This window comes from Biomphalaria glabrata, chromosome 1 (assembly GCF_947242115.1).
Source record: "Biomphalaria glabrata chromosome 1, xgBioGlab47.1, whole genome shotgun sequence".
NCBI lineage: Eukaryota > Metazoa > Mollusca > Gastropoda > Planorbidae > Biomphalaria > Biomphalaria glabrata.
This window is the reverse complement of record NC_074711.1, coordinates 49,324,579-49,348,480: the sequence shown is the minus strand read 5'-3', so window position 1 is coordinate 49,348,480 and position 23,902 is coordinate 49,324,579. Positions and strand designations below refer to the sequence as shown.

Genomic DNA, 23,902 nt, shown 5'->3' with positions numbered 1-23,902 from the left:
TAATTTGTAAGATGTTTTGATGTAACATAAAGTATTAACTAATTGTGTATTTTTCCCCTTACAATGTTGGCATTCAAAAGACTAAATGCGGGAAAGCTTTCTACGATAGTTCAATTGGAAATGTCCCTTGCAATAACAAATTATTGAAGATTTATTTGTCGTCATAGGCATTATCAGTTCTCTCATAATTGAAGATGCCATTGTATTACATGTCATTGTTTTTTCTTGTCGATGTAAAACATTATTGATGTACACCCAAACTATTTTTTTGTGTTCATAAAATTTTGATATGATCAAAATTTTTCTCTGCCCTGGGAGGACTGTTGTGACACGATTACTATGTGGTCAACCGTGACACAAGGTCAAGTGTTGGGTATCGAGAGTTAGGGGACTTGGGGGGAGTGACGAGGGTGTAAACAAAAAGAAAGTCAGCGAGTGAAGTTGGGGATCTGTATTAACTGTATATATGTTATGTTGAAATGTTACACAACAATTTAAAGGCACTTAAAACGTAAAAGGACGCGTGTTTCTTCACACTGTACTAACACACAAGAAAGAGCTACAGTGGGAAATTTATTTTTTGTTGTACGGGATTTTGAACAAATTATCACCAAATTTGAACACCTTAAGATGTGGCTGATAAATTTGAATTTATGTCACATCCCAATCTTTGGATCATCGGATGGAAATAAATCTTGACGTTGCTCCTAGCGAAATTAACAAAATCAAATTTCGTCTGGAGCGAAAGAGGCTTCAATGATTTATCAAAGTTTCTTCAGAAGTTACATTTAAAAAAAAAAAAACCCAGGTGAACACGAGTTTAACTAAAATATCGCCTTGATAGCGCTGTCCCTCATATCGTTCTCTCGATTCGCATAGATCTGATGTTTGTGTATACATACGAGAGAAGAAGTTTTTTTAAAACTAAAGTTGATCAAGAATTATTTGCAACCAAAAAAAGAAAAAAAATTACGACTAACTTGAAAATTTCATTTATTAAGCAAGAATTGGTGGGAAGAAAATGATTTCGCCAGCAAATAAAAAAATGTAGAATTCATTGGAAGCTTTTTTTTGTGTGTGTTAAATTGATGTTTTTTTTTTTTTTTTGTTTTTTTTTGCGAATTAGCAGTAGGCTACTTGAGCAATAATTGCACATTATCTGAGGGGAGACGTCGTTTGGCTGATAGGTTTCGTTTTTTTTTTTTTTTTTGGAGGGCATCACGAGGAGCTCCCGCACAGGGCATCACGAGGAGCTCCCGCACAGGGCATCACGAGGAGCTCCCGCACAGGGCATCACGAGGAGCTCCCGCACAGGGCATCACGAGGAGCTCCCGCACAGGGCATCAACTATCCTAGCTACGCCAGTGCCACCAACTCACTCCTGGAGGCATCTACTGGCCCTGGCCAGACGGTTATCAACTTCCATTTGAAAGCGAGGTGTCATTCGATAACTAAGCTTCCTAGATATGTGAAGTGGTCTACCACGTTAAGTGGACGTCCATTACGATGATCTGGAACATGACTTCTGTTTTCCCCGAGGTTTATAGATAAACAGAAAGAGGCGGCAGCGTATGCGAATTCGTGACCGCGATCTGGAGAACATGTTCATTGTGAGCTAGCAGGGCGCAATTATGGGCTTAGAGAATCTCTATTATGGCCATTTCTTTTGATTTTGTATGACATCGAAAATTGAACATATTGCCGTCAGAACGAAACCGGATGTAGATGCCTTCATGCAATCGCTGCCTCATTTGGCCCAGAATTATGCCAAAGAAGATAGCACTGTTTGAGAATGGATAGGAGCGTAGTTGGGTATCTGAGTCTGGCAAAAATCTTCCATTGACCGTGTTGAAAGCCTTGGTGAGGTCCACGAAGGCTGCGTATATTTAGGTTTATATAGTATACTAGACTGAAATCTAGTCTAAAATCAAGACTAAGTCTAAGACTCTAGATCTAGAATACCTAGTGTTAGGTACAGTCTATGGTAAATTCTGATTATTTTAGATTGTATTTCTACTATATTTATAACCTAGATAAATATTCTAGAAATAGATCTATACAGATTCTATAGTTACAATTCGAATTCAACTTGAATATTTATGATTACCGGTATATAGATTACAGATTATAACTAGATTATATAGGTCCATGGCATGTGTGATATCAATTTTTCAAAGCAACTATAATCATTCATATATTCCCATGCGATTTGTTTTTTAAATTTATAAGCTTAGCATTATTTTGACCATGTCTCACAACGGCTGATAAGAGAAATCATGTATAAACATCAGGAGAAAACATAACCTCTTAACTCAAAAAAAAAACATTAAGAAATTAAAAACAGGCACAAAATAGACAGTGAGATTCATAACAAGCGAATTTTCACAATTTATTACAGTAACACCTTTTTAAAAACACCTTTTAAAAAATCATTAAAAGTTTTAAAATCACAAAAATTTTATTTCTACAATTATTTTTGAGTGTGAAATGGTGTATCGGAAAATGCCGGGTACTTCAAGTAAGCTAGTCCTAAAAAAAATCTTGTGTAAAAGACTCGTCAAATAAAGTACTGTAAATAGGTCTATCGGGTTTTATCCCAACTATCCGTATTTTTTTCTCTATCAGGCACACTTAAAATTATAGCCTAATAATGTCAGCTTAATTTTAAAAGAGAACTGAAAAATGCAAAAGATACCGGTATATAAGGAAAAAAGGTACTTCCGACCCAATTTAAAATTCTAGTTTTAAACCAAAGAAACGAAACGCATAAACGCAACAAAGCCCATACATAAAACACTGACCCATAGTCTTCAAATGCAAAAACAAAACCTAATAAAACACTCAGAAAGAAACAAAGATAAAGGCCCGTTCCTTGTCCCATATACTAGGACAGATTTGAAAAAATACTCCTTCTTACCAGGGTTTAAGTCATCGATTAACATGCATAACTAGATTGACCTAGGGATACGAGTAGGACGTACCGGGCAATCATGTTTTTTTTTTTTTTTTTTTGTGAAGTAGCGTCTGTGTTTGATAAGTTAACACGAGGAAGGAAATAGGGCAAAGGAAGAAATGCCAGAAAGAATTCGCTGACAAGTGTCATAACGGATGCCATGATGGAAAATACTTTTATGTTTAGGTCTTAACTTATATACCTAGTTTAACTTTACAAATGATCCGGTTAATATAATTTTTAAAATTATTACAATTTTTATTTCCATAATTATTTTTTATGTGTGAAATTGTGTATCGCAAAATGCCAGGTACCGGTACTTAAAATAAGAGTCTTTAAAAAAATACACAGATCTTGGGTAAAAAGACTCGTCAATTAAAGTACGGTTACTGTAAATGTGTAGTTTCACACGCTTGTTTCATGTCTTTTCTTTTTATAGCTCTACAAGGTTTGAGCCATAGACGTATATCTAGGTTGGAAACCGGAAATAAATTCTTATCCGTTATTGATCGATTCACAGACCTATATATATATCGGTATATAGATTTTTATGTACGTAAACTCTTTTTTTCAGGCTCTAAGGGAAGTCGCCCCAATCAATCTTTTCTGTCTTAGAAAAAGTAATGATCTTTAGTTTTCAAAGTTTAGAAATAATGCAAAATCATTTCTCGGATATTCACCTATATGAAACAAAGCCATTTCCTGTTGTTTCCATTGTTTCAAAAATCCTTGATGGAAATAATTCATGTTGATTTAAATCATCTTATGTACATTTAAATAGATTGATTACGTAGATTTTTCTAGATTATGTATCTAAAAATTGCAAAATAATAATTATGAGACGAGAGTACTCTTATTTTTGATGTTCAATATCTAAAAATTAAATTATATGTTACATAGGTTAGGGTTGAAAAAAAAACAACTTTACTTCTTTTAACTACTTTACAAAACAACGCCTTGATCCAACTTTCTAAACACTTTTTGTAATGTTAAAAAATCTCCATGTCCAGTCTAGATATACCTAGTATATATAAGTCTATGGTTTGAGCCAACTCCCCGTATTTTTGTGAAGAATTTTTTTCTCTATCAGTTTCACTTAAATTCACAGCCTAATAATGTCAGCTTAATTTTTTTTTAATTAACTGAAAAAGGCAAAAGATTTTAAGGAAAATGGTACTTCCGGCCCTTTCTAGTAGTCCGCATGCCAGACAATCACCTTTGCAAACGACTTCTGTACGGGCAGCTGTGTGATATTCACATTCACGGCTGGGAAGCACTAGCTCTCGATCGCTTGTCATGGTGTGGAGCTGTGAGTGTCGCAATCACGAGATATAAAGCAAAGAGAGTGGTCAGCGTGAAAGAGCGCCGAAGCAACAACAAGCTTAGAGAAGAAGCAGGCCTATCTGTGACTGACCAAACCTACCCATGCCACATATGCGGCCGGCTTTTTAAAACGGGGTTTGGACTTTACAGCCATCTTGGAGTTCATAGGATATGAGAAATGTGATCATCTTCGATCACGAAGGAGGAGCTATATAGTTTTGATCCAAGAAACGAAACGCTTCTTTAAAAAGATCTAGATCTAAATATGCTTCAATGCTTGAGTGTTTGTTTTTACTTTTCTACACATTATTCATGGCAGGGCGGCCTTGGAAAATTAGTGGCCCCAAATGAAATAAAAAGAAACAGCGAGAAAAATAAAATTACGCAAATGAAATTCATGAATCACAATATCACAGACTAGTAAACATAGAGTCATAGTTTTAGTACTCTACTCTACCACCAGAAGTCCTAAAATAAGGAGGAAGTGAAATAGTTGACAAACTGCACTAACTATTCAACAAATGTGGTTAACAGAAACACCTCCCGGTGAGTGGAAAAAGGGCTTGCTAATAAAACTACCAAAGAGTGGAGATCTATCACAATGTGAGAAATGGCGAGGCATCACTTTGTTGTCAGTACCAAGCAAGATTTTTAGCAGAATCTTGCTAAACAGAATGTGATGAACACCTGATGGAAGAACAGGCCTGATTCAGAAAAGGGAAATATTGTGCTGACCAAATAGCAACACTCAGAATAATTGTAGAACAATGTGTCGAATGGCTATCTCCTCTTTATGCAACATTTGTCGACTTTGAAAATACCTTTGATAGTATCGACAGAGAATCTATCTGGACAGTAATGAGACATTACGGGATCCCAAATAAAAGAATAACAATGAATTTAAACCTTTATGATGGTTTCACCTGCCAAGTAGCCACTGGCGGATCCAGGGGGGGGGGCGGTAGGGGCGATGGCCCCCCCACTGGGCCGACCCCCCCCCCGAAGGGGGCGGACGAATTTTAGTATAGATTTCACACAATATGTATACGAATTTATTACTTATGTTAATAATATATACTAATTATTTATATTTCAACCTATTTTTATATTATTTCGCCCCCCCCTCTAGTATTTTGACCGATTTGGTAGGTTCGGGAGGGGGCGATGGCATCAATCCGCCCCCCCCACCATAAACTTTCGAGTGGGGGGGGGGGGGGCGGTCCTATTTATTTGTAGAAATCAGCTTACTAACAGAATAAGTTAAATATCTATATGATTAAAACTTGTTATTGGTATTTTAACCGGTCTTTATTATATTATGTCGTTCACATGTTGGCCGATTGGAAGGGGAGGAGCGAATACCTCTACTGCCCTTCCCTTCCAAAACTCTTTGTGTGTGTGGGGGGGGGGGCGGTCCTACTTTTATGGAGAAATCATAGTATGTGAACAAAATTAGTCGAATATCTATATAATATAAAGAGGTGGAAGTGCGATACATGCAATCACCTTCCCCCCATCGGACAAACCAATACTTTTTCTTTTTGTATAGTAAGAAATTACAAAATTAAAAAAATCTGTCACTAATATAATTTATATATGCTATAAAGTAAATTCTTATATCGAGTCGCCCAACCCCTATTCTTTAATGCAAAATGCAATCATTAGCAGAAATTATAAAAAAGGAGCGAGGATTAATCGTTTTTATTTTACCGCCCTTCCCCTTTCCAGACATAGTTTGTGTAATTTCACATGAATTTATCATAACTATTTTAAGAAAGACTTTGCTTTGGAAAAGTTATAATTCAAACGAAATTTTTCAATATAACAGTCACGGTTGAGATGAGTTCAAAAGCCAGATAATCTTTTCCTAGTCGACTTTTCCAACCTTTACTCTATCTCATATTTTTCTAGTTAAATAAATTTAGGACTATAACTCACAATTTATGCTTGAATTCTATTGAATATTATTAATCGAATTTTTTTTTTGGCGGCGATCCTCAAAGCCTTAATCTAAATATGTGGGGTATCTTATCTTTTCAAAGAACAAATCAGTTGTATTTGCAATGTATTAAGGGACTATAACTTCATATTAGAATATTTTTCCACATTATTGAAAAGGTCCTTTATAATGGAATGAATAATGAGCTGTAGGTCAGGAGAATGCGTTACTGCAGTGAAGAATGCCAGAAAACGCTTTTAGCGTCGAGGCTTCGCCCCGAACCCCACTGACAAATAATGAGCTGTAGATGTCAGGAGAATGCGTTTCTGCAGTGAAAAGTGCAAGAAAACGCTTTTGGGTGTTGGGGCTTCGCCCCAAACCCCACTGAGGAAGCTTACAGTGCTCTACCAGACCCCCAAGCTTGCAAGAGAAAGGCCTCAACATGACTGTTTTTTTTTCGCCGAAGATTGAGAAACAGTCTTATTTTATTCTCATATATCTATATATGTTAGGGTTTGGAAAAAAATCGCCCCGCCCCCACTCCAAAGTTCTGGATCCGCCAGTGCAAGTAGCCCACTGTGGCAAGCTGACAGAGGAATTTCCTGTCACAACAGAAGTCAAACAAGGATGTCTTCTTTCACCACTCCTGTTCCTTCTAGTATTGGATTGGGTCACAAAAGAAGCCTACTCAAATTCAGGTAAAAGGAATCCAATGGACTCTCACACAAAAGCTGGAAGATCTGGAATTCGCCGATGAAATAGCCCTATTATCACATAGACTACAGGATATGCAAGAAAAGGTCACAGCTTTAAGTGAAGTAGGAAAAAGAGTAGGCCTCAAAATAAACCACCAAAAAGCAAAAGTACTTAAAGTAAACAACAAATAAATTGGAGATATAGAAGTGGACTCTCAGACCATAGATCAAGTAGATAATTTTACATACCTTGATAAAATAATGTTACAAGTCTTAAGCATTGTTTCTTTGATTTAACTTAATACGGCAATAAAATGGAACAAATACTTTCAGAAAAATAAAAATTTTAATTAAAAATTATTGATATATATATATTTGGGCGCTGCACAAAACATTTGACAAATATTTCAAATTTGATAACAACAACAAAAAGAATAAAACATTACTTCAACATGGCATTCAGTCTTAATACGACCTGCAACACGTGTATAACATACGTCCAAAGAATTCAATAAACCCATTCAATCTTACACCATACCAGGGTTTTCAAATTGTTTGGCCTACAAAAGCAGGTCAGTACACATTCCGGTTTTGACTTGAACATGTTGAAGCAATTAGCTATTGCTGTCACCTTTTTAATAGTTGCTTGTGGCAAAAGCAAGTTTTGGTAATTTCGTTTTGGTATTTTTGTCTTTTTTACTTAGAACTAAATAAGAGTTATGGTGCATTTTTTAAAAATCTATCAGTGTGTTAATGAATTTGAAAACAAAACTAAAACATATCATTTATTTTTCTAAAGAAGCAAATTAAAAAGCATCGGTATAGTTAAAATGTCGATTCTTAAAAAATTAAAAAAACAAACAGATTGTTTGTCCAAATCTAACAGCAATGTGTGCATGTCATGGACATTTCATTTATGAATAAGTCTTCTTCAACTCTTCCACCTTTGCTATGTAATCTTTCATGGCATCTTCTTTGGATTTTCCTGTATGAAATACAATAGAATATTTCTATTTTTTTTTTTAAATTTACCTCTGTGAATTAATAGAAGTACCAGTATTCAGTCACATTTCAACTATTGATAATAAGTATTAATATTTAAAGCATGATCTCCCTACTTTATGATCTTTCTTTTCATTGTAATAAAGCATGGGTCTCAGCTAATATAAATGCTAATAAGAAGATCTGAACTGAACATTCAAAACCTGACAAATCCGTTCAGAAATCACTAATATCTCCTTTGTACATTTTTAAAGCTGAAGTTTCAAACTTGAGCTCCAGATATTTTATCTTTTTCTTTTGAAATAAATTGTTTTTAAATGTATAATAATTCCAGTCAGTTGGAAATGACTGTAATGAAACTGTTTGTCTAGTTGACTACTAATTTAGTTTTCAAAAAGAAAAATAAATGTTCACCTTTTAATGCATTCCAAGCATCCCACTTTGCTTTACCTTTTAGGTCAAATAATCCTGGTCTATCTAAACACACAAATATACAAGTTATATCACATTCCTTAGGTAAAATAGTCCTAATAATCATAAGTTGTGATTAACATTGTGCTGATGAAATAGATAGCATTGCAATAATGACAAAGATCAGCTGCTAAGAAATGCTCATAATGAAGGTACATCTTTATAATACTCAGGGTTAGTAGCACTTTTCCATGACCAAATTTTAGGAGTTTTTTAAAGGATGAAATGTATGATGTGTATGTGTTTGTGTGTGACTCATTGTAAAACATACACAAAACTATGCATCTATCAAATCAATTATTGTTACTTGATTTTGGAAGCAATAAATATCTTGCCAACATCCCAGACAGAACAGAAATAATATCATGAACTGTAGTATGTCCACAGAAAATGTAATGAAAGTAACAACTTGACTGTCATCTCAAACAACTTTTTTTTCCAAGATTTATTAAAGAACATTACAATTGGTTGCTATTCCATTTCTTTAAAATAAAAAAACATTCTTAGAGATGCCTTCATAATGTGTAGTCTCTGTGGTGGAAATAAACATTTTTAGTTCCTATGTGTAGGCCTTATAAATACTAGAGTCATGATGTGCATTTGAGGTAATGTTTTTTTCTTTTATTAACTGAACTTATATCCTCCCCATAAACAGAGCCTGTAATATATAGGCCTATTTGTATGTTTAGTTGACATTTGCTTAGTAAATATAATGGCTTTTGGATTGGTGGTGGGGGGGGGGGGGGGAAAGAGGTATTAGACCTATTACTATTAATTTTTTTTTTCAAGCACAATTTCTTTTTTAACTATGTAGTTTCCCTGGCTTTTACAACCAAATAACTTTTACGGACTTTTCACAGCTGTGTGCGATTTTTTTTCGTTAAATCCACAGTAGATCAAGACTCTTGATCTAAGTCACTAAAATTCGCGGACTTTTCACGGCTGTGTGAGAATTATCTTCACTGAATTTACCGTAGATCTAGACTCTAGATCTAAGTCACCAAAATTTGGGCACTTTAACTCTTATAGTCACTAAAATTCGCGGAATTTTCACGGCTGTGAGAGAATTATCTTCACAAGGTTCTAGTGATATAGCGTAAATTCACGGACTTTTCACTGCTGTGTGCGAATTATCTACACCGAATCTATTTCTAGATCTAGTTCTAAGTCATTAAAATTCGCGGACTTTTCACGGCTGTGTGCGAATTATCTTCACTGAATCTACCGTAAATCTAGACTCCAAAATCTAAGTCACTAAAATTCGCGGACTTTTCACCTATGTGAGAATAATCTTCACTAGATTCCAGTGAGTTAGCGTTAATCAAGAATATATCGTATTTTTAGAATACCGGTAATCTAGACATTAGATGTATCGAGATCATTAAATTGACTAAAATTCACGGCCTTTTCAGACTAGGTGTGAATTATCTTCACTAGATCTAACTCAGATATAAATATAGATACTCTTTCTAGCATGATTTACGGACGCAAAGTCACTCTTACTGTTACAACAAGAAGATTTTAGTTGAGGGAGGGCCCGGAGGGGTGTAGCCTACAAATTAGGCTGGTAATTGCTCTAATTATAGACAATATGTACTACAAACTAGATCTAGCGCGTCTTCAGTCGTAACAATGAAAGGAAACATTTTTACGCTGCCTTCAGACAAATAATGCCAGGTGAAATGCTTGCTTGAGCCAAGGCCATCTTCAATCATGGGGTGGGTGTAAGGGGTGCTGATGCGTCACTAGTCAACTCATTTACACAGCCAACCCGTAACGTCATATTATGCGATCAGAAAGGAACAATTACTAGTTATGCTGGTTTATTTTTTAATCAACATTTTTAGCAAGAAATAAGCAAAATCATATTTTTTAACAAATTTCGGTAAAAATTTTAGGAGAGTGGACACAATTTTAGGAGAATTTTGTTAATTTTTAGGAGAATTTTATGATTTTAAAAGACTACATTTTTTTAGGAGATTTTAGAAGCGCTACGAACCACAATACTCATGAAGCAATTTATCATCTGGTCTATAGCAATAAACAAGTTAAACAGCATATCGTTCAATTGAACAACTTCTGTTGGTAGGCCTACTAAAGTCAAACTTCTGAAGAGTTTCTTACAAGTTACAGGTAACATGAAAAGAAAATTTATAGGTATTTGAAGAAGTCATAATTGTAATAAAACTTCATGATATTATAGGCTTTCTGCACCAAAGTCAATAAGAAATTCCAGGACTTTTCCAGGAGAAATAATAAAATTCCAGGACATACAATTCAGGCCAAATAATTATAACAATATCCAAAGTTGGCGTAATTTGGGTTTAATAATTAAATACAATTGCCATATTCATGATATACAAAACTCCTCTCATCACTTTCGAGAGCTTAGCATATTCAGTGTTCACTTGCAAATATTTAGTCTATCAGAAGTGATACTGACGGACGGGAATGGAACAGACATTGTGAATAAAATGTAATTTTAACATTGTGTAAATTCTGATATAATGTCATCCGCATGACAAAGCCAAGCAGAACTAAGCTTGCATCTAAATCCTTTAAGGAGCAATCAAAATCTTGCAATGGGTATTTTGGCTTTAGCCATTTTAAACTCTGGACAACTGCATTCTTCAATGGAGATTTTTCAATGAGTTTGAGAATTGTTGTCTGCAGAAACTTAGCACTGGCTTTACTTTTAATTACTTTGACAGCAGATTTCGCTTTAAGGCCTATCTCAACTTCTCCTGGAGGTAGAAAATTTAAAATCTACACTAAGCAGTGCTGTGACAGAAGTATAATTTTTAAAATAGCTGGTGTCGTAAATATTCGCTAAATGACCGAAGCATGCCAAAGAGGTCTTGGGCCATGCCATAAAGGACAACAACGGCGCATCTGTCTGGTATTATTTTTAGAAGAAAAGGTTACAAAACCTTAGTGATCAAGATGAAGCTTTCAATTTTGGCAATAAGTACTACAGCCTTTGAGGTCTACCCTTACAGCTCATGGCCCGCATATGACATTCGCACAGGGCCCTGTGCACTGGTAAGGCTGCCTCAGCTAGTCTCTAATCTACCGTATTTGTTAAATTCACAGTGCACTGAAGTAATATGGTCTGGTAATGTAGCCCGATGAAAATATAAAGGCACAAAATGAAACAGGAAAAATTAAGTATCAAATTATAATAATGTCTGAAGATGCGCAATGTAGATCCAATTCGGATGAAAATTGTGTTCACTGAAAAAAATCTGATAACGATACCTTATAGCCTATTGTCAAGGAGCAGTAAACACATTCAGCACAGACTCAGAAACACTCATTTCAAATTTATTTCCGCATGCGCCAGCCCAACCTCTGATTTAATCATACCAATTTTTTTTTTTTAATGCCTTTTTTTTTTCGATCGGCGAAATTTCAGGACATTAAGGGAGATATTTTAAAATTCTATGAGGTTTCCAGGACATCATGGCCATGGAAACCCTGATAATACCATCATGTGACATGGTTCTACAAGGAAAGAAAACAGGCAAGAATAGCATGGTGTCAAATGTAGATCTACTGTATCAGATTTTTTTTTATTGAGTGATTTAAAAAAAATACACAGGCATTTGGCTGGCATGAAAAAATAAAGAAACAAGCATGATATCATAACCTTGTGTTACCTTTGACATCAATGTAAATAAAAAAAAATCTACTAGAAATGAGCAAAATGAATGTAAACAAATTTTACATCGCATATAATACACATACATAAGTAGAATGAATTTACCTATATTGCAATCACCAACTGTGCCTTGTTTAAATAAGCCATATATAGCTAATTTTTCATCATTTGAGGGTTCTCTGGTTAATTTGGTCACTTCTTCAGCTGCTTGTTTAAATGTCTAAAAGCAAATTAAAGTCATTTATTAACAGCATTTATCAAACTTTGGGGGTTTAAAAAGTTATTTCCATACATCTTTGTCAGCAGCAATCTATACCAGGTACTTTTCTTAAATCAATGGTCAAATTTCTCCAGAGTCATTTACCATCCTTCTAACAAAATCTAGAACATAATTTGTGCCAAAAAAAACAACCCCATCTAGCTGAACTAGAGGATGATCTGACCCATTACAAACATACATCATGTATTACATGCTAGACTATGTTAAATGTCTCACACTTTAGCAGACCACTCCTACAGTACCTAAATTAACCCTTATTAGACCTGCACACAGCTTACTAGAGAAATAATGCCTTTTATTCAACAAATGAATTAATTTCTGAATCTCAGAATACAATGAAATGCTGGCTAAAGGGTATGCAGACACACATTTTTTGGTTTGAGAAACCTTTTTTTGGTGTGCCTTTATATCTTGAGCCTATAAAAACTTCACAGGATTTACACTATTTGATATATATATATATATATATGATGATTTATATACCATATCAAGACTGTCATTAGACAGGTAAAACAACTGCATGTGATATGAATTATTCTAAACATTAGGAAGCAAACAACTAATAGGTACCATATTGAAAGCTAATGTTAGCAATTGTTCAAAAACTGCAGCTAAGAAACTTGGCCAGTACTTCTAGAATGAACTGGTAATCTGGTCTAATCTTAAGGAGGTTGGATTTAAGATAACTAGATCTAAGATCTAGAGTAAAGTCCAGACATCAGTAATTATCACCACTGACATCATCTGTTTTTCTATTCTTTACTTCATTTACGAATCACTATTCCACACCTAAGTATGTCACTTGACTTAAAACATACATAGGTTCAACTCCTCTTTACACTGCCATACATTGTTAGCTAAGCAGCTGTCCATCAACTTAGTTACCATACCTGGTTCTTTGACTTTATAAATGTTGGACTTATCTTAACTGCCTCTTTTTTTTTCCCTCCTTGACAAAATAAATATGTTTGGTTTACACCATCATGGCAGGGTCTTCATTCTTTTTTTTTTTTAAATTATACAGTATTTTAATGGTAACATAAAATCTCTGATGAAAGACACTTTTGAACAAATGTGGAAACTTTACCCAGATTCCCCTCATTAGGCAGTTAAAAATAAAAAAAAATAAATCAAAGTGATGCATAAAAGTTGAAATTTGAAATGGAATTTATAACCCAGTACAGTTGAGATTATTTTAAACAGTTGATAAAAAAAAAATTGACTGTGTTTGAAAACATCAAAGAGCCATTCAAATATTTTAATAAAAAGCTGAAAAGTCGAAAAATATGTAGGACTACTTTCTAAGGTGTAGGATGTATGTTTGTAAAATGTTTTACTTATGTTTTACTTATTTCGGAAGTTCCTTCAGAGTTGAAGATAATTACTTCCTAGTCCAAACCTCCTGCAGGACAACGGGGGATGGGAGCGGGCAGGGTTTGAACCCGGGACCATCGATAAGTCTGAACGACAGTCCAGCCTGCAAACCGCACGACCAGGCAGTGTGTGTGAGGGGAATAAGTGATAATGGTAATCGAATTGGCAAGAGTAGCATTATTAAGTGGAACATGCCAATCAGATGTAACAGAAACTAAAATTCCATTTTTTTATGTGCAGGGCGAAAATGGTGGGGGAAAGAAAAAGAACTCACAGGCCAGAATTGAGAGTGTTTAGAAATATTATTATATTGTTATAAGTGCGAAAAAAAATTTTAATGGAAAGGGGTCCATAGCAAAATTAACAATACGGGTATTTAGCCAGGAAGCAAATCAACTGGAGTAGCCAAAGGGTAATGCTAGTACACTAATAAAAGCTAAATGGTTGAAGAACAAGAAATAAATTTTTTAAAGCACCAAATTTATCCTTGTATGACAAGTAGTTTTTTAAGGTTAAAAATTTACTATTGAAAAAAAAAAACAGGATTATCTGGGAACCTGTTTATGTCAAGAGAGGCAAGATCAGATTGTAATTATTGTAAAAGACATGTCTAAATATCTTTTAATTACACATTAGAACATAATTATTATACAAAACATTTTAAATTTAAAGACACTTTATTATCAAACACAAAATAAAATAGTATTGGACAAATGCATAAGTGGAATAGATTGTCTATGGGAGAAAATGATTAAATACCAAGGGCACATGATGTTTTGGTATGGGTTATTTTGGCACAAAAAGTTTTGATGATAATTTATAAAACTTTTAAGCATTTTGTATTTTCTAGATGCTATACTATAGTATACCGGTATATACAAATATAGTACACATTCCACCACATGAAAAAAACATCATTGACTATTTCATTAATGAATCAGCAAACAATTGATGACAGCCTGATCGCGTGGTATATGCCATCTTGATGGTATTGGGTTCGAAAAAATAAAGAAAATGGTTCCCGGTCATTTCATCCCCCATTATTTTCATCATCTGATTATTTTATCTAACAAATAGTAATTGTAAAAATCAAGAAATTAGCAATATTTATTTTTTATTAAAATGACAAAAAGTGAAACACATTAGATAAGAATAAAATTAAAATTAAATGCTAATTTATAGAATAAAAATTTAACATGTATAAATATAGAGTTAATGTAAAAAAAATTTTCCTGACAACTAAGTCAGCCTTTATAAGAAAAAAAATAAAACCTTATTTCGAGGCTAAAAATGACCCGCCCAATGTCAAGAAAGAGCGATTGAAAAATAAAATAAAGTGAAACATGGTTGTACTTCCACCACACCTTGGTGATAAGTGATAAGTTATCAGCGGCATGGTCATAATTATTCTAATTGCACTTCTATCTCTCAAAAGATTTCCACTACTTGGCCTTTGATGATAAGTTATCAGCGGCATGATCATAATTATTCTAATCGCACTTCTATCTCTCAAATAATTTTCACTACTTCCACCAAACCTCGTCCTTTGATCATTATGTCATGCGCAGGATAATATTACATCCCCCACATCCAATAGAAGCGCTATAGCTAAGTACACACCCAGATTTACAATATATTATAAGATTTCTCATCAAGAATGCAAAGTGGAAGAGGAAACACTATAAACGCATTAGTAACATGTCAAAAAATACCAAAAAGAATTCTACAAATTCATATTTATATATTACATGAAATGAGGGCTTACTGTCAAAGCCTTAACAGCACAATTAAACAATGAAAAAAGAAAAATATTTAATTGGGGATGAAATGACCGGGGGATGAATGGGATGAAGTGACCAAGGGATGAAATGACCTAGGATGAAGTGACTGGTCACCAAAGAAAATATATGCTTTTAAAAAATATGGAAATCTATACGGAACATTTTTATTTAAGTTTTATATATAGGCTGCAGCAATTTTGGGGAAATAGAGAAAATTAAATCCAAATTTTAATATAAAGCTTGCGATTTTTCTAGAATTGCTACATTCAGACTGCAAATTTATCAAAACCATTTCTGGGAATTAAAACGGATCTGTGTACAAAACTTCACACAAATCTACATGGGACAGAAATCTCTTGATAAATCAGTCAAGAGTATTTTATCATTTACAAGACAGAGGAGTTGTGCAAAATGCACAGGATGATATTCATCAGTTTTCTCTTTTTTAGTTGGAGATAACATCTATATAAATTCAACTTCTTTTTCTTCTTAATTGTTCTCATTTTTTCATGTCATAGGGTTCAGATCAGTAATCCTATATCAGAGATGAACTCTGCAGTGGTTTCCAAATCAGTAAAATTAAATTCCAGACATTTTCCAGACTTTCAAAAAAAATTTCCAGACTCAAAAAATTCATCAAATCGTACCAATTTTTAAAAAGACAAATAATATATGATTAAATAAAAAAACATTTTCTTTACTTACATAAAGAGATTAATATATACATATATACAGATGATGAGAAACTCAACAGTCTAAAAGCTCCTGGAGCTTTGACTGTATTGTTCTTTCTAGAACAACCAGTTCAGCTGACTTGACTTTAGCCTCGTGGCGCATGTCATTAGACTTTGACAAAAGCTTAAAATTTTGTTTTGCTTCTGCCTCATCTGCATATTTGTCAGCCAATGACCTTAAAAATTTTTCTTCTTCCATGAGCTTTTTCCGTTTTGCTTTCAAGTCTGACAGCTCATCATCATGTCTTTTTCTTTTCAAATTTTTGGCCATCTCAGCTTTTTTAGTCTTTTGTTTTTCCAAATACTGATGATAGTTCTGACGTCCAGAGGCAGCAGCTGTCAGTAAAGGTTTGGTAATGGCTACATCTAAAACACCATTTACTTTCAAAAAGTCACATATTCTTCTCTGTGCAACTAAAGTTTCCTCATGCATATTTTCAATCATGACTTCTTTGTTATATGAAAATCCTCTTTCAACAGTCGCCTGGCCATGAGATAACAAAAGTAAGGGTCTCAAAACATCCCAGAGAGCTGCATCAAGTGGTTTAAAATTGTTGTATAAAAAATCATCCAAACGCTCTGTTGCTGGATGAAACTATTCAAACTTTAGTTTCACATTGTTTTCTTCCAAAGCTTCCAGGCATTTGATAAATTTGTTGTAAATCTGGTCACATTCATTTAAAGAAATCCTTCCTGAATCTCCCAGAATTCTTAACAAATCCCTAAATCGGGAAGCTGATAGGAGATGGGGAGATGATGCCATCAATGATGGATTCAGACAGGACAGTTTCTGTACTAAACGAATCATAACTGGTGATTTGTCTAGTAATTTAGCCACCAGACTTGAAATAAATTGCCTGCACTCATTTTTTAAGAGTCATTATTTGCAGATCTGTTGCCTTAATCTTCTGCAACACCTTAGACGAAGCAATTCCTATCTCAATTTTTGAATAGGCCAAAAAGATGTCCTTACTTTTAAGATCAAGAGCAATAAGATCACGTGGACTTTTTAATTTGCTCAGTGTTTCAGCCTGAAGTATCCTTCTTAGCAAAGATTTAATTGTGGTGAACAAATCTTCAGCAATGAATGGCATCATAGGTGAATCCGTCTGATATTTAGTCAGAAAAGGCTGGAGTTCTTGTGCAATGGACAAAAAAATTTGATGCTTGGCTTCTAGCAGAGCATCAGCAGCAAAGTCCACAAGATTTTTGTATGACTTACATGTGGGTTCTTTAGATTTATCACCCTTTATTTTGTTTAAGTACATGTTCACTGCTGGCCATATTTGTAGAGCTCTCTGAATAGTAGGAACATTTTCCAGCCATCTGTGTCCACAAAATCTCAAAGCAAATGTACTTGTCCCTGTAAGATTAATAAAATCTTCCCGTCTAGCTGGACTGTCTTTAAACAACCAGTGTAATGCTGACAGCCAGGATCCAATATCCCAGGATGTGGCAGAATGGCCTGCTTTAAATGAGTTGTGAACAATGTGGATTCCACAAGATCCCACATTCAAAAGTTTTACAGAAGACTCTTGCATAAGCTCTGAAAGATGTCAAAAACTTTCCAGTTGACGTTTGGACCATCCATGGAAAGCTGTAGCAGTCCACTTCTATTAAAGAATCTGCTAGATTCTCTTAATTTATCTAGGAGGTCATCAGCCCTTGAATGGCCTAGAAAATATGACATGTGGTATCTTGTTGTTATACTACTGCCATTCCAATAACGCACATGAACATCTAGCTGCTTTGATTGTAGTGGGCCAATTAGTGTCTCATCAAACAAAAGCACATAATCTTTTTCAGAGAGGACAGCCTTTCGTTGTAATTCAGCCAAGTATGGGGATATGCCAAACGTTGACATATATGCTGCCTTCCTTTCTGAGCAGGAAAAACCAGAAGCAATAGCTGAGTCAGGAAACATTTTTTTGTACAGATCCGAACTACTGTTGCTACTATTAAAAGAATTGTGCTTTTCCACCAAGTTCAAACAGTGAAGCACTTCAGCAGTCAAAACACTATCTCCAGTAGCAAGGAGTGGTTTTTTAGAAGATGAAGTTGTGGGTGAGTTGGCTAAAGAAGATGGTTCAGTAGATGCATGCGAGGATGTTGATTTTCTGAAACGAGGGAAAAAAAAAGTAAATACAAGCTAAATTTTTAAAAAGTAAATTTGTACACATCTTGGTTATATTATTGAATTTAGAAACTACCAGATCTATTCAAGTTCCAAAATTTAGATGAATAAATAACAAGAATCATTACTCTTTTTTTTTTTCATAATCTCACTACAATCACAATGTGACTACAGTCATAGAATAATACTCTTTTAAGTTTACTAAACTACATTCTAGATCAGAAGATCTAATATATCTACTAGATCTAGGATAAATCTATAGCTTTTCTAGAGATCTATTTGAGTTCTTAGAATGTCTTAGATGAAATGACTAGGTCTAGAATTACTCTAGATCTAGAATAAAATAAATCTATAATAAATTTTAATGTTAGATTTAGACGTGACCTAGACTTTTAATTAATCCAAGTCTAATAAGTAATATAGATCTAGATCTACAACTTAAACTAGGTTACATCTAGATCTATATGTTACAATATGTAACATTAGTATTAGTACATAGATCTAGAATCTAGATCTATCATCTACTAACATAGATTCTAATCCAATTGTAAATAAATATATAGATCTAGATTCTAGATTTCTAGATCTAATATATAGCTCTAGTTGATAAAAAATACTCACCTAAATTTAAATGTAGTAAAATAGTCAACCATCACATGTATTTTTCCTTCCTCAACCTTGTGAATGCGATCAACTTCTCGTTTGTGGTTTAGACCTTTTGCATGGCTTTTTAAAGCATGTTCACCCATATTAGAAACATCAAAGGTTTTTTTTACAAATACGGCAGACAGCATTGCGAACATTTTTAGGATCACTTTGTAACCATAGTTTATATTCTATTTTTTCAAGCCACTGATTTGAAAAATAACATTTTCCCATTTTCACACAAGTCACAGAAAAAACAAAATAGGCCGTGTCTAGAGTCACGATGTTGTCAACCGCCAGACTGACAAGACAATGCAGGAATCATCAATGATACGGATTCAAATAAACGGATGTTTTAGTAGATCTAGTCATGCGCAGAACGCGCCTTTCCGCCGGATGCATTACTACATTTAAATATAGATTTCTAGGCTAGCCGCTATCATTATAAAACGAAACCGAGACTTTTTTTTTTTGCGAGAAATATTTTTTCTTTTTTTTTTAAATTCCAGACTTTTTCCAGACATTTTTGTTCAGTCGGAGTGAAAAGTACTGATTTTCCAGACTTTTTTCAGACTGAAATTCATTTTTTAAAATTCCAGACTTTTCAGACCGAGTACGAACCCTGTGTATAGTTTTTCTTCTATAGGAGGATTTTGGGGCCAGAGTCTTGTTTGGGCCTCTTGATAAAGTATGCAACTTTGAAGAAGATGGTATCAGAGTTTTTTGTTTTTGGCATCGGTCTGTAAAACAATTTGGCTGCTAGGTGTACATGAGTAGTTAATTAGTGTGTAGCTGCTAGTTCAAGTGCTAGCCTTTCTGCTCTATGGCTGTCAGCTGCACGTGACTTTTCCAAAAAGTATACCAGCTCTTCCATTTGTGTTGGATTTTTTAGAGGATCCATCTGTGAAAACTCTGACCCATTGGTTGTTGGGGTGTGGGTTCTTAGGAAAGATAAACATTTTTAAGCAAACAAAAATTGTATAATTGTTTCATTTTGTTTTTTTGACACACACACACACATCATAATCCAAGTAATAGCTAACTTAAATCCTAAATCTAATGGACAAAAATAACTATATCTATTGCTCTTTGCTTAAAAATAAGACAGAATACAAAACACACATGTATACAAAATATACTTAGATGCATGATAGAACACAAACACACACATATATGAAAATGTGTATTCCCACTATTTCACAAGAATGAAATCCATAAAATCATACAAGCACATAACATACATGAAATGCAGCAATCCAGAAAATTAATATAGCATAAAGTTATAAATTATTCAGTACATTATTTTCAAAATATTCACACATTTAGTTTTTATCACAAAATTTTCTGGAGCATGTCAAAATGTCACCCTTTGTCAGTAGCAGTACCTGGAAATGATGTTATGATCATAAGGCATGGATGTACTATCTATATATATATATATATATATATATATATATATGTGATTAGTAACATCTTGTTTTGTTTTTTCATTTGTCTTTTTTTAGTTACTGGGGCAATGCATATGTTATTCACAAACTTTCGAGTTCATTTGTGCACTAAATATGCAAGATGCGTACTTGTATACCGTTATATATATATATAAAGAAGCTTTAGAAAAAATTGTGTGCCAAAATGACCACTGAAACAAAATATATATTAAATGTTGATCAACAGGCCCACAGGATATTTTGCAGGGGGGTGCAAGTTTGCTTAAAAATTAAAATATTTTGGCATTGATAGTCCATTGCATCAGTGGATTAAAGATTTTCTGATAGGGAGAGAACAAGCTGTAATAACAAATGGCTCTAAATCAACACCGATAACAGTAAACTCAGGTGTACCACAAGGAACAGTCTTAGGTTCACTACTATTTTTAATTTACATAAACGATTTACCAAATTGCATTAGTTCAGCAACAAAAGTCAGATTATTCGAAGATGATTGCATAATATATAGAACAATAAAAACAACACACAATACAGAAATTTTACAAAGAGAATTAGATTAATTACAGAAATGGGAATCAAATTGGAGCATGTCTTTCCACCCAGAAAAATGTCAGTTATTAAATTATGAGTAACAAAAAAACTAAAACAAATTAATTCCATTTATCTTATTCATGGCAAACCAGTAACACAGACTAAAAATGCAAAATACCTAGTAGAGGTGTTATAATAAATGAAAAACTATCATGGAATCCCCATATTGATGAAGCTATAAAAAATCAAACAAAGCATTAGGGTTTATTAAACGAAATTTCTATAAATCAAATAAGAATATAAAACTAAAATGCTATTTAACCTTGGTTAGGCCAATAATAGAATACGCATCCTCTGTTTCGGACCCCTCAACTCAAGAAAACATTAAGAAAATGGAACAGACACAAAATAGAGCAGTGAGATTCATAACAAACAAATATTCACATTTGACTAGAGATACGAATCTATAATACAAACATTAAGTCTGTCCTTCTATACGGTTCAGAAACAAATATGGAAAAGCTCCAGACCTTTGTTAACAGATGCCTACACCGGATATTAGGAATTAGGTGGCCAGAAAAGATAACAACTATCGATTTGTGGGAGAGAGCTAGACAAAAGCCCATAGCCCAAGACATCACAAAACAAAAATGGAGCTGGATAGGACACACCCTGCGAAAACCAGCTACCAATGTTGCAAGGCAGGCACTTGACTGGAACCACAAGGAAAGAGGAAAGTGGGCAGACCCAAGCAAACCTGGAAGAGGTCAGTCATCAGTGAAGCTGAGGGTACTGGAATGACATGGGAGCAAATGAAGAAAGCTGCTCAGAACCGAGTTCGGTGGAGAGGTGTGGTTGCAGCCCTATGCTCCCCTGGGAGTGCACAGGATTAAGTCAAGTTCAGGACTGAAGACTCAAAAGTAAAGTAGCAATTATACATAAAACACTGAAGCATAATCTTCAAATACAAAAACAAAATTTAATAAAATACTCAGAAAGACACAAAAGATAATGGCACATTCCACATCCCATATGCTAGGACAAAGTTCTACAAATACTCCTTCTTCCCTAGTGCTATTAGAGCATAAGATGGGTTGCCTGAGCTAGCTAGGAAAACCAGTGACTTGGCAGAATTTAAGTCATTGGTTAATATGCATGACTGAATGCATGACGCGTAGGACGTAATCATCCTTTTTTGAAGTAACATCTGTATTATATAAGATAAGAGGAAACTATGGCTAATAGTTAAAACTTCAACTTACTTGTTACAAAAAATATAAAAGAAAAGAACTGGTCCCCCCCCCCCAATCCCTCTATTAAAAAATAAATAAATCTGGCATTACTTCTGTACCTGACATCTGACCTGTTTACTAACAAAACACTTGACAATATATATATTGTCAATATACAGCAATATAATGTGAGTCAGGACTAGTTTATCTTCTATCTTATATTCTAGTATAGAATGTTTAAGTGTAATTTTACTTATTTATATAAATGATTATGTCTCTCCTTATATCTAAGATATATATATATATATATATATAAATGTGTATGTATATATATATATACTACAAAATATTTTCAGAATTCAGATCATTGCTCAATAATATGCAAGATGTGACTGTCTCCTCAAACTATTTATAACAGTTCCAGAGATGTCATAGAGTTGAAGTTTAGACAGAGCCATAGCTAAAATGAATTAGATTTATATACAACAAAGCAGGAGCTATTATTACAGATAATTCTAGTTCTGCCCTTCTAGCAGCCAATATTCCAATAAGATGTACACCTCTGAATCACCTTTAACCACCAAATTTATCCCAGTGAAACTCAATCAACTGGTACCTAATATTAAATAATATAAAATTTTAAAATTAATACATGATTAAAAGAGTTTAGAATTTTATTTTTAAAAAATAGAAGTAAAATTTAAGATCTATTTATTAGATTAGAACAATAGTCTATATTACTCTACATTTATAGTAATTTATACATTTATAGTCCCAATTTATACAAAAATCATGCATTTTACCTTTTCCAGTTCAGACATTGTAGAATGTATAATGTAGACTCTGACTCTACTAGTTATATAGATTTGGTAACTAGATCTAGTACTTTAACAGTTTAACAATTGAGAAATTAGATGATAGATTTATATCTAGAATAATCTAGATCTAGCTACACCAGTGACTAGAGAGTAGTGAGTAGAGTAAGATCTAGATCTAATTATAGTATACTAATACTAAAACTCTAACTCTAAGTATTAGTATACTAAATCTAAAAGTAAGATAGTGAGTTAATGGCACTGGCAGTGAACTTAAAATAAAACAAAAGATCCAAGATTTTAAATCTTATTCTTAGCCTTAGACTATATAATAGACTTATAAATATAGACTTATACTTATAAATATAGACTATAGTCAGTATAGACTTATAAATAATTATAATACGTCAAATAGATCTAGATCTACTTAAAAATAATATTATAATAAATAATTAATAATAGAATTTATTTAATAGATATTGGTGATAGATCTAGCTAGAGTCTGATTCGATGTACACCAACGGATCTAAAATCTAAATGTATACTGATTAGGAAAAACTAGATTGTCTAGATCTGGAATATAAGTACACCAAATTGCTTAAAAGCCGGCAACTTTATACTTTATAGACCTAGCTAGATCTTGTCTACATTGGCTAACAGTAACAGAGGTTAAAGTACACAATCTCTGCTGACAATGGGATTTTTCAAAAGGCCCAAGATAGATCTTTACAAAAATACCAAGATTTGAGAAAAAAATTGACTTAAAAAAAAAAAGTTAGGAAAAAGATTTGGCCTATAGTTATAGAGATAGATCTAGATTCTAGATCTAGAAGATTAGAATTGGATGAGCCGAAGAGCTACCTAGATTCTAGTAACAAAGATAA

The 23,902-nt window shown here is 33.7% G+C and overlaps 1 protein-coding gene across 2 annotated transcripts; it reads right to left on the bottom strand.

Annotated features, from left to right (window-relative positions):
• Nucleotides 1-7,237: 7,237 nt before the first annotated feature.
• Nucleotides 7,238-23,698, bottom strand: LOC106074878 (acyl-CoA-binding protein-like). 2 transcript variants are annotated; one of them, XM_056041057.1, is made up of 5 exons: nt 23,607-23,698; nt 23,007-23,164; nt 12,150-12,264; nt 8,327-8,389; nt 7,238-7,895 (listed from the first exon to the last, which is right to left on the bottom strand). In XM_056041057.1, the coding sequence occupies exons 2-5, from the start codon at nt 23,022-23,024 to the stop codon at nt 7,825-7,827; spliced, it is 267 nt and encodes an 88-aa protein (XP_055897032.1). In that variant the 5' UTR covers nt 23,025-23,164; nt 23,607-23,698; the 3' UTR covers nt 7,238-7,824. The 2 variants fall into 2 exon arrangements, with proteins under 2 accessions (XP_055897032.1, XP_055897025.1); XM_056041050.1 differs by lacking the exon at nt 23,607-23,698 and having other exon boundaries at nt 23,007-23,252.
• Between the last annotated feature and the right edge of the window lie 204 nt (nt 23,699-23,902).